General features: G+C 43.0%; 2 protein-coding genes across 2 annotated transcripts in view; one reads left to right on the top strand and one right to left on the bottom strand.

Moving 5' to 3' along the window:
- LOC144114445 (uncharacterized) overlaps nt 1-9,675 on the top strand; it is a 30,519-nt gene extending 20,844 nt beyond the window's left edge. The window contains exons 5-6 of the mRNA XM_077648191.1: nt 1,593-1,870; nt 4,294-9,675. Coding sequence (XP_077504317.1) covers nt 1,593-1,870; nt 4,294-4,413 — 398 coding nt within the window. The 3' untranslated portion in view covers nt 4,414-9,675. The remainder of the gene's footprint in view (nt 1-1,592; nt 1,871-4,293) is intronic.
- On the bottom strand, nt 9,668-10,563 carry LOC144114447 (nuclear cap-binding protein subunit 2). Its single transcript, XM_077648193.1, has one exon. The coding sequence runs from the start codon at nt 10,430-10,432 to the stop codon at nt 9,974-9,976; it is 459 nt and encodes a 152-aa protein (XP_077504319.1). The 5' UTR covers nt 10,433-10,563; the 3' UTR covers nt 9,668-9,973.
- Nucleotides 10,564-11,340: the final 777 nt, after the last annotated feature.

Consider the following 11,340-nt stretch of genomic DNA (forward strand, 5'->3'; position numbering starts at 1 on the left):
GCTAGTTCATCTTTGCATGCCTCAGCCAGGCAAGCCACTGCGCATTGAAAAATACATACCTGTTACAAATCAACAAAGACTTAAACACTGAGTTCATTGCTGTATTTACGTAGAACCACTTAAAGCCTGTGTACTGCAGGGGCAGAAAAATTTCTAATCTTTTCAACTACACAGCTGGGCAGAACGCCCTGTTTGCTGGACACCAGTCGACCATATGCCACCACACAAATTGCTGGCAGGTATTGTATCTGTATCTGTTAAGTAATAATGAAGAACATATAATGAAAACTACATGTTGTCTTCCTTTGAAAATAATATCATTCAAATAACTTATGCGTTCAGGTCTCTGAGGTCATATAAATGCGGATGGTAATGCTGAAGCTTCCTGTATTTGAACTCAGGTATGAACGGCATGAGGCAGTAAATAAGAAGTTTGGCGTTTTCAATAAGGCACATGTGCCCTTGCAGTATTCTTGGCCCGACCTGCGAGTCTTCGTAGCAGCAGATGCACTCGGTGCACGACGGCATTAATGCACATCGGATACCGCTGCACCTGCTATAAACGCGTGCATGTTTATTCCTTTTCAGACGAAGCAGACCTCTCCTTAGACCTCTGCCTGGTGTAAACAACATGACATCAAAGCGGCGTTGCTCGATGAGCAAAACCGTCCACTTTAGCTTCTGAACTGGCTAAGCTAGCTTATGACCAGCGTTCCCCTGTCATCTTTATTCTCTCGATTAGAGACGCCTCACAGCCTTTCTTCTCTCGATTATACTCCCCTCGGTACGTGGCGTGCTTTGCCGATCGGACCAGAAACACGTGCTCTGGAGAGGTAGACTAGGAGAGGTCTAGTAACAACTTGCAGAATTGCAATTCCTGCCCTGCCAACAAAAGGGGTTAGCACTAGAGAGAAGCATCAGTCGCCCACCATTGTTATCTTTTTTTGGAAAAGAGAGGGGGATTCACATTAAAACCTGAACTCCAGACAGTTGCCACCAGCTTTCGAGATCAGGTGTAAAGGGCAGTAGCCGAAAGGGTACAATGGGGCTTTCCGGATACCTTGCATTCCTTTCCGCAGCCATGCACTGCGTAGGCATGATACCAGAAGTTATTTTTAATTTTTCTCTCAGACCATCGAGCTTCATGGCGATAACATTGAGAAACACGCCAGAAAAAGGGCATACAAGGGGCGCTTTGCGGCTGTAGCTCACTTGAGAATGCCTGAAACCGGTGATGCCGGCGGAGTCTTAAAGGTGCGTCATTTCCGGTCTGGCTTGTTAGCTGTCCAACACACTGCTAGGGGACTGCATCGTCTGCTACAGAGGTTTTGGAACACTTCTAGCTAAAATACTAGATGCTTCACAGCCTAAATATTAAAAATAAATATTGTTCATAATGTGCACACTATATCGAGCACAAAATTAGCCGAAGTAATTTTTCAGTAAAGTGGGCCTTTAAGCCTGCACAGGAACGGGCAATAGGGGAGAGATAGGCTATTAGTGTGTGGTTTGTGTGCGCATGCATGTGCATACGTGCATGTGTGTTCGGAAAGAGAGAGGTTTTGTAGTCTTGTGGGCCTCTTTATCTGTAGGCAACGTTGAGTATGGCCAGCTCGACTCGGGAGAGGACCTTGGGCCACCCCTGCCAACGCAGAAGAATCCTGCTGTTAGCACCTCGGTGCAGCTTGGTGCCCAGCCTGCCGCGGGGTCCGTGGGTGGCAGCCGTCCAGAGAAACCCCTTGATGCCTCAGCAGCTGCAGGCAGCATGCCCCTTCTGCCAGCCCAGGATGACAGCCACTTTTTTGCCTACTTCCTGACTGCTGTGGTGCTTTGTGTGGTTGGGTACCTCGCCTTTCACAACAAGCGCAAGGTTTGTGTTGACTGGAACTTCTTAAAACAGCTCTGCCTCGTTGCTTATACTTCAAGTGGACACTTTGGCAGAGAGGTGTGCTGAAGTTCTCCAGTGGTGTAGTACTAAAATGGCATTACCAAAGAGCAAAGTATCATGATTTTTCTTAATTATTTGCTGTAAAGTGCAGTCTCCATATGAGTGAAATTCGAAAAGAAAAGTGTGGACCTTCATTTATCGCAGCTCTTTGCTGAGCAGCTGCAACAAAAGTTAACAGAAGCTTGCTTGTTTTGTTCAAAAGGGTCCTGAAATGCCTTTCATTGGTGGCACTATTTTGTTTGTTCCTGGGCTTTCTTCCTCCTCTCAGCATTGCCAGGATGCTCAAGATCACAGAGGTAGGCCTAGCCAAGCATAGAGAAAGCACAGTATCATGAGATGGTCATGCATCAGTGACACTTTGAAGATGTTTAAAGATGCACTTGTGAGCATGCTGTCATACGGGGAAGCTAGCCAATAGCGGTATTTTAGTTTCACTGGCACGACACAAGCAGTCCTGATTCAAAACAAAACAGGGATGGGCAAGAAAGAATGTTTGAGCGTTCCTTCAAATATCCAAACCTTAATGCTTGAGGCAAACACAGTATGCAGCTATGAAAAAGTACAAAGAGGTTCAGTGTTTCTGGCCAGGGTAAAAGAAAAGAGGTGCGTTATATGATGGCTTACAGGCCGTTGAGGAAGAAGAGAAGGCAGTGAATGAGCCGTGAGGAGTAGGGAAAGGAAAAATAAGTGAGTGGGCGCAGAACTACTCAGCATGAAACGTGAAGTAGAGGCAAGAAGTGGTGACATGGCGGCCACTACAGCAGGAAAGGCCATGTGTATTAACACAGGGGAGCTTCCCACAAAGTATTGATGCTTCTTTCTTCTTAGTTTGTGGAATTCAAAATTTTCTGCTGCAGAAAATTAGGGGCCTTACCAATACTAAATTTTACATCACATCCATCGCTTGGCTGTTGAACCCAAAACCGAAACAGCATGAGAGGGAAAAAAATGATTACAAATTATGTTACAGTCGTAATCAAATACCACATGATTATTTATGTTTACTAATGTCTCGCATTTCATTAGAAAGAAAAAAACATGCAACCACTATTTGGTGTCCAACCTTACCACCCTCAAGAGGTGGTTCAAGGTCTCTTAATATTATTAGGGATGGAAAGGTTTTGGTAGAAGGTTTTGGTGTTCCACTGGCATGTTAGTTGTACGCCAGTTTCCCAAACAAGCTGTCTGGAGCTGGCTGATCTGCCGCATTCACACGTCTTAATATCAGAGAAGCTTGGAAATGTTACGTTGTATATTTAGTAACAGTTTCATAGCATTAATAGTGAGGTTTATATTTCTCTTCATTTAATGCTCAGGGTGTTACACTTCTGCCATGGTCACCTAGGAAATCCTTAAGTGAAAACATGTTCACAGCTGTGTTTGCTAGATACTTTGTGATTGATAAGTATTGCTCTGTCTGCAGACTTTGGGCCACTTAGTGTGGCAACTTTGAAATTTTGTGCCAGTTATTCCTTGAGAAAAACTTCTTGCCCATTTTACTGCCATTGTATCAAAGCTTCAAACAGGTCACATTGTTCTGGCCATAATTGTATGCTGCATGTAAACAATTTTATTTTGTCTTTTTCCCATTTTACATGAGTGGGAACAGTGCATTGTTGGTTTAAGTTCATTTAAGCGCAAGTGGAAGACAGCCAAGGTTTGACAGAGGAAGATAACCATGGCCTTGCATAAAGTTAATTTATATTGTTATGTAGTAGTGACGGTAGGGAGTTAAGGATGCAAGTAAGCACTCTTGAGAGATGAACTGTTGATTTGGATGACCTCATGCCCTCGGAAAGAAACTGAGCTAAGCTTTGGTGGTAGCAGCAAATGCATTCGGTAGTCATTGGAATCAGGTTAGCAATAGCTGCTGGCCATGCTGTATTTAAAGATGACTGAGAACTTTCCACATGAGGTACTTGAAACACTAAGAACTATCCCAAATGTTGTGGAAACCTTTGCACATACTGTTAATTCCACAGCGATGTAGTCATGCCTTGCGTAGCAAAGAAAAAGTTATAAGGGTGAGTGCTGGTGGCAATAAACAAAGAATATGGAAAACAGTCATAACAGGGCTTCACGGCAATGTGGTAGCAGTTATTTAGTTCCTTTGTCACACATCTGCAGAAAATAGTCATGCACCTATATTAAAATGGCAGGATCATAAACTACGCATACTGTAGCATGCTCTAAAATAAAGCGGCTGTTATCATACGGGTTTTCCTCACGGATGTTTAACATTGCAGCTGGTGAGAAAATGTAATAACAGGACTTTTTGGGCAAGTGTTCTTTCTGTTTATAATTAAGTTCTGCATTTTTTTTTTATATTCATGAAAAAACTGCAGATCCTGGCTCTGATTCTGGAAGGCAGGCATGAGCGCCAGAGGAGGCACAATGGGCACTACCGGAGGCTGGACAGTGTTGATGACGCGTCAGCAGTCCGCAAGGGCCGTGGCAGCTTTTAGGCAGGACGGCCTTGCTCAGATCACATCACTACAGTCCCCCACAAAGCACTAGCAGCAGGGCTGCTAATGCTGACCATCATTCAACATTTCATGGCCACTTTGACCTTCTGGAGTTGTCTTTCAGTAATTGTGCATTAACCTAAGACTTTTATGTGCCTCATTCGTTGGTCTTTATGAAAAGATGTTTTGTGACATGACACTCTTCCAATGTCAACATTGGACAGTGAACTACTGAGTAATGTGGCATAGAAATGTTTCCTATATGCTCCTGGGCTTCAATACCTGATACTGTGCTTGACAAGAGCTTGTGACTGTCTGTGCAGCATATAATGTCACATTTATTCATTCTGCCCTTGTATGAATAGGCAATGAGGTACAGTGTGCAGGTCTAGTCACAAACTCTAGTCAAACATGGCCTTACAGGTTGAACAGTGATAGTTAAGCTTTCTCGTCAAAGACCTTGTTGAAATGTGCTTTGTTTGGTGGAAACAGCTCATCTGGCATATCATATATGTTCTTGCAGTGCCCCCTCTGTACTTTTATTGCCAGTCACATCATGTGCTACGCAATGCAACCCTTTCAGACACCTCTCCATTTATCCATAGTGATGTGGCACTACTCGGATGAAGTCACGTTGTAGAACAAGCTGCTGGAGTGACTGGCAAATGCTTCTCTGTGTAGGACTGCCTCAAAAAAAAAAAAAAAGAGTGCAAAAATTGGTTGTCCCATTTTTCATGTCGGGATGCTAGTTGTGGGGTACTCCTCCTTTTACTGCATGTGCAAAGCAGAAATGAGTGCTAACAAGTTTTGGGGAGGTCAGAAGGGAACATAGGGGAGAGGGCTTGATATGCCTAGACTGCCTTATCTCATTGGCATGAAAGCATAGAGGAGGAAGTGGTTCTTTTAAGGTGTTCAAAGGTACCTTGCAAGATAATATGGTTTGCTTGCTTGTTTTGCACTGTATTGCCACATATGTGTGCTCAGGTTTTCTGTCATCTAGGCAATGTTGTTAGATGTTAGTATTTTGGCAGGACGTTTTAGTGCATGCATTTTCTCATGCCATTGTCATGCATGGATATACTAAACTGACTTGTATGTTGTGCAGAACCATTCTGTATATTTTTTTTCTTGAGGTATGTCACCAACAAGAAAATGTTATAGGTTAGGTGACAGAAATGGGGAACAAGCAAGAACACAATACGCACATTTTTTTCCCCTTCTTTGTTAGCAGCTGGAACAAAGCATAGATTTAGAAGTAGTTTGCTAGGCATAGTTCATTAATTGATTCAAGTTGTGTTACTCTTGGTTGATCAAATATTGTTTCATCACAATAAGGAATACAGTCAAGGGCAACCATTTTTAAAATGTAAAAGTTTTTTTTTTCTTTTCTTTTTCAAAATAATAACCTGGCACCATCTGCATAAAGAGTGCACAGTTCGTGGCAAGTTTTGTGCACATTTTCTTTTGAACTTAAGTTGTTGCACTGTATGGGGCCATTGTGATATTAAATGACTAATGTAGAAGTCTATAAGTCAAGGCTGGTGAGTACGGCATTTACAGCGACTCTTTGCTTGGGTATGTCATGATATGCTGACTTGTTTAAAATTTTCTTGCTGTTATTCTTGGAAAGTCTGCACCAATTTATAGCATGCTATCAAAGCAAACAGCAGAAGCATAACTCTGTAACTGCAGAAGGTAATGGAAACGCGTCATGCATTCAGAGTAAGTGGCGCACTTTGATTTAAACTGCCTTATTTACTTGCTGAACAAATCAGACATTGTTCCTTTGATGCAAACAGGTATTTATTTTCTTTTTAATTGTAATTGTTTTCATTGTGTAACAGAAAAAATTTGTCTTCCTCACAGTTGTTTCGTGATTAGTGCTGCACAATTTCTTTGAATTTTACAACAGACATGACCTATGTGCCAGTTCCTTGTGCAGTGCTATGTCTACAATATATTGTGCACGCTGCGAGATACTACAAAGGCATTGTATTTGCAAATGATATTTCTCATTTGGGAATGTGAAAGTAATTTGGGCAAAAGGCACTTATGGTGCACAGGATCATCCTAGTTATATAACTGGCTTGAAATTTTACATAGTTTTACACCATACAGTCGATCCTGGACATATCCAATTATTGTTTATACAAAACAGTCAGAACATCTCCTTGAAAGTCCCATGCAGAAGTATAGAACTGTTCACATTTATTGAACTCCCGTTCTCTGAACATTCGATATATCAACTGCGCCCTTGCAAGTGGCGGTTCTTTTAACGGCGTCCCCACGATTGCTTTTTGCGCTCGGGGACGAGTTGGCTGTGCGGCCTTGGACGCCTACTGGCTGTGCTAAAAATGTGAAACCACGCAACTAGGTGAACGTGGGTGTGTGAGGGTAGCCTTCGGTCTCCCATACTCATTTTCCGCATGACACCGCTGTCATGCACTAAAGGCAGCTTTTGGTGCACGGCGTGTCGTGCAGTGACGCCCACCTATTTGACGGTGGTATAGCGGCGGCCCTCGCCTGGTATGCTTCACTCACTTAGCTGCCGAAAGCGTTGCGGAAACAAAGTGTACCTTAATTTTAATAAGAGATTTTATATAGTGTACTGGCAACAGAGCTAGGCCTGTTATCATAGGGGTGGCTAGCTCCATGAATTGTCTGCTGCGGTTTCGATGCGTCGCCCAGGCTATAGGCCTAGCAACACATTGCTAGTGGTGTGCTGCTAGCACACCGGCAGGCACATCATTACAAGAAGCGTCTCAGTAGCGTTGGTGCTGTGTATTCTTGCTTCTAGTTTACACAAGCTTACCTACTGCCATTTTTTTATTTATCAAATTATCGATATATCAAACTATTTCGTGCGTCCCCTCAGAGTTCAATATATCCGGGATCGACTGTATGTGATGCTGCACTGTAATATGGCCCCTGTCTTGCTTTCTTATTGTGTGAGATGGAATCCTGTATCATATAGTGTGATAAGTACAGTAATATACATAGCTTGATGTGTGCACATTTCATTCGTTATGATTTGCTCATCAGGTATCACTAGTCAGCCAGATAGTAACTGACTGAATTAGTTATCAATTTGGCTTTCATCCTGGAACAGGCAATTGCATAATTACATGTGGAGTTGACATTTTTTAAAGGACTATAGACAATTTTTGTTGCATGTTTTCTTTTCTGTAGTGGCACATAAGACATTAGAATGCATGGATCACCATGTGGTATCCACCTACAGCCACTATAATTTATAATTTAATTTCTTCTATCACGCTGTTCCAGTTTCATCAACTGAATGATGGCTGTGATTTGTAAGGTGTGTTTAGGTCACGCGAGGTGTGAAAAAAAAAAAAAAAAACCTGCTGTTTAACTGTTGATATATCATTTGTTGTCATTCCAACTCTTGAAACAGGCTTGCTTAAGTGCTGTAGTGATGTAAACCCGCATATCAGTGATTATATAGCAGTTATTTTTTTCCACGCCGCATGTGACCTACACACACCTCACACGCCACCACAGCCAGAACTGAAACAGCTTCCAAAAGAAATTCAATTATAAATTATTTGGTGTACTATTCAATTATAATACCACCGGGTGATCCATGTATACTAACATCTAACGCATCATTTGAAAGAAGAAAATGTGCAAGCAAATTTTTTGTCTGTTCTATTTGTGTCAAAGCTCACAGAGCACTGAATGCTTTACGTACTGCTGTGTTTGTTCCTGAAATTGTTCTGCACGTCTTGCAGTTTTAAATAAGTCTGGCTACCCGTTTTCAGTACACATGATGTTCATAGCGTCAAAATGCAATGTTGTAATGGCTGTGCCGTTCTGGCTTTTACTTTACATCATTGAACTTCTTTCAAGTGTTTAGTAGCATAAGTTTTTGTTTAGTAGCATAAAGAGAATGATCAACAAACCTTGGTGCTGCTTCAAACCTTTTCCTCTAGAGGTGTTATTTGCTGGACATAGTTTTTCAGACATTGATTGGTGATGTTTGATAACTGCCATTGAAGGTTGTTGTTTATATTGGCTGTTAGTTGACATCAAGATATGATATCACATCTGCTATGTGATCTTAGTGCTGTACTGTTTGTTGAGAAGACAGAAGGCATGTACAAGATACTGCATGAAGTTCACTAATTCGTTTTTGCTTTTGGCTGTGCCTTGCATGCATTGCTCCTTATTCCACATGTAATTTGTCAAGTGGTTGTGATGAGTGTCATGTGGTAACTGTCTAGAGCTTCACGTGTGCAGCAGCAACAATGCATATGGCAAAGTTGGTTCGAATGTACGCATTGTACAGGAGCAGCAGTATTGATGGATGTTAACTGTTCTAGTTCCTTTTAGTTATTACAACATGTTAAGTTCTCATGTTTCTGTGTCATTTTAGTTCATATGTGGAAACAGGGATTTTACTAAATTGTCCAAAAGAAATGGTAGTTTAATTTGAACGTTATGCAGGATGCAGGATATAAATCGCATGTTTGGTGGTACATGCATTTTTCATGCCTGTATCCTTTACAAATATTATATGCTGGAAGTGTAGCTGGCCACTTCAGCCTATATAGTGAAACAAAAAAAAAGTGCCTGAAATACTTTTCATAGCTACAAGGTCCTTCTCTAGACAAACTTGGGGGGGTCTACCTTGGTGAATGCATCTGCTAGCATTAGTGTACATCTGATGTGTCTGTTCTCTTGAGTGAACCGATTTGCCATGCTGGGTCGGTGGTTGTATTATTGTCCTGCAGAACACCAAGTTCATGAGTTTGAAACTGGGCACATTTCGGTGAATGTAAAATGCAAAAATGCTCATGTGCCGACATTTCAATGCATATTAAAAAAATAACCTCACGTGGTTAGAGCAATCCAAAGCCCTCTGCAGAAATGTGTCTCAGAGCCAGGATTTAACTTTACTGACACTTTTTTTTATATCTTTGAGTGAGCTAGTCTGCGTATATTGGGGCACCCAATGCAGTAAATGCCCACCTTTACTTTGGCGTTTTTTTTCCTGAAACACATAAGCATTTTGTTGCAAGTTGAATGGAATAACAACAATCACTCATTCTGCTTGCATGGGGACTGCTGATCATGTATATATTGTACAGTAGCTCAAGTGAAGCACAAGTTCTCTGCCAGTTTGTGTGTTGCAGTTTGTTTACTGATACTCTACTAAAGCACAATAGTCTTCATTTGTGTGAATATACGTTGGAAAGAACAGCTGCATTAAACATGAAAGTAAACTGCAGTATTTGTTTTTGAGGGGTGCCTTTATTTATCAGATGAGATGACAGCTGTTGAAGCAAGCAGTGGATACATTTATGTGTGCAGTGCACAACTGTTGTGCACTGCGCACTACACACGAGCTGTTTGACAAGGATGATGGCTCGCGGTTAATGCGCACGACACTACAAGGCTTTGTTCAGTTTTCAAGTCCCACACAGGCACAACAGCATTCAATGAAGATGATTTCCAAGAACAGTGTGGTCGGCATAAAGCCCAGTGTTGCTACCACACACTCTCAACTGTCCTGCACACGCATGCAACCGATGCTGCGTTAGACTGGTGCTGCCGGCGGTACCACACGCTGGGCCATCAGTTTCCCATAGCCTCCGCGACCACTGTCGTAGTCCGTCCTGTACTCGTCACGCACTTGTCCGCCACTCTTTCCACGGCCATACTGACGTCCTTCCATAAAGCCGGCGTCCCAGTCAGTGCGAATGATGCGGTCATCCAGTTTAGTACCGTTGATGTAACGCATGGCATTCTCGGCATCTGCACGCGTGTAGTACTCGACGAAGCAAAATCCACACGGAGTTTTGTGAAAACGGTCGAGGCCCATAATAACCTTCTTGACATCGCCGCACTTAGAGAAGAGTTCGTAAATCTGTTCTTCTGTTGTGTAGAACGACATGTTGCCAATGTAGAGTGTTGAGCTGACACGCAGCAAGCGTTCTTGCTCCGCGCGGCTTCCCTTGAAGTGCTGGTCCCGGTAGGAGCTCAGATCAGCCGTCATTGTTACCGCTTCCCGTGGTAGGACAAGTCGCACTATTCAAGCGAGTCCAGCTGCCAACTCGCAGCGCAGTATCGCACGGCTGCACCCGCCACTTGCACGTAGCACGCAGGGTCTAAAGACCGTGGAGGAATACTACTGCCACTATTACCGCTCCAATGCGCCTGCTCTAGTTCATTCCTTTAACCGCTAGGGCCGTAACGCTACGAGTGGCATAGCGCTAGTAGCGCTAGTGCGCTAAAGTTACTAGCGCGTTAGTCGAAAGCTGCTGCCCGCTGGCCGCTTTTTTTGTTTTGTTTGCTGTAAATTGCTTTCATCTGATGCTAATATGCTCCAAACGAAACGAGCAAAAAGCACCCCACCTCATGGGAGGCTGCTCTGCGAGTTGTTCAACCACCTCAGGGACTCTTTCCTTCCTCCATGCTCGGGAATAACTTTTTTTTGAGACAGGAAAGGGAGAGAAATTGTCCTCAGTCCACATTCCGTGGCGGTGGGATTTTCGTTGTACGGGCTAATAGCAGCTAATAGTGAGAGGGGTGAAAGGAAAATTCCTTTTTCCATGCGGTGCATGGTTGCCAGGGCTGAGGAACCCGGTCCCTACACCCCGCGGGCCCTATTCTCGACACGCATGGCCGCCGTTCGCCGCCATATTGTCTCTCTGATTGGCTTATTGGGCGATCACGTGCAAGTCACGAGTTTTAAATTTGTGGCGCGAAACTATCAGGCTTCGAAATAGCTTTCTGCCGTGACGTCAAAATGACGTGTACTTGAAGACTGATTTTTAGCACAGTTATATTTTGTGCCGGGTCGGTAAATTTAAATGTCTGTGGAGGAAAAACGAAGCTACAGCTGGCATGGAAGAAAACACTTGGCTCGTTTTAGCAATTTTGAGGAAAAAAAGTTCGTACTGT

The sequence above is a fragment of the Amblyomma americanum genome, chromosome 1 (assembly GCF_052857255.1).
Source record: "Amblyomma americanum isolate KBUSLIRL-KWMA chromosome 1, ASM5285725v1, whole genome shotgun sequence".
NCBI classification, from domain to species: Eukaryota; Metazoa; Arthropoda; class Arachnida; order Ixodida; family Ixodidae; genus Amblyomma; species Amblyomma americanum.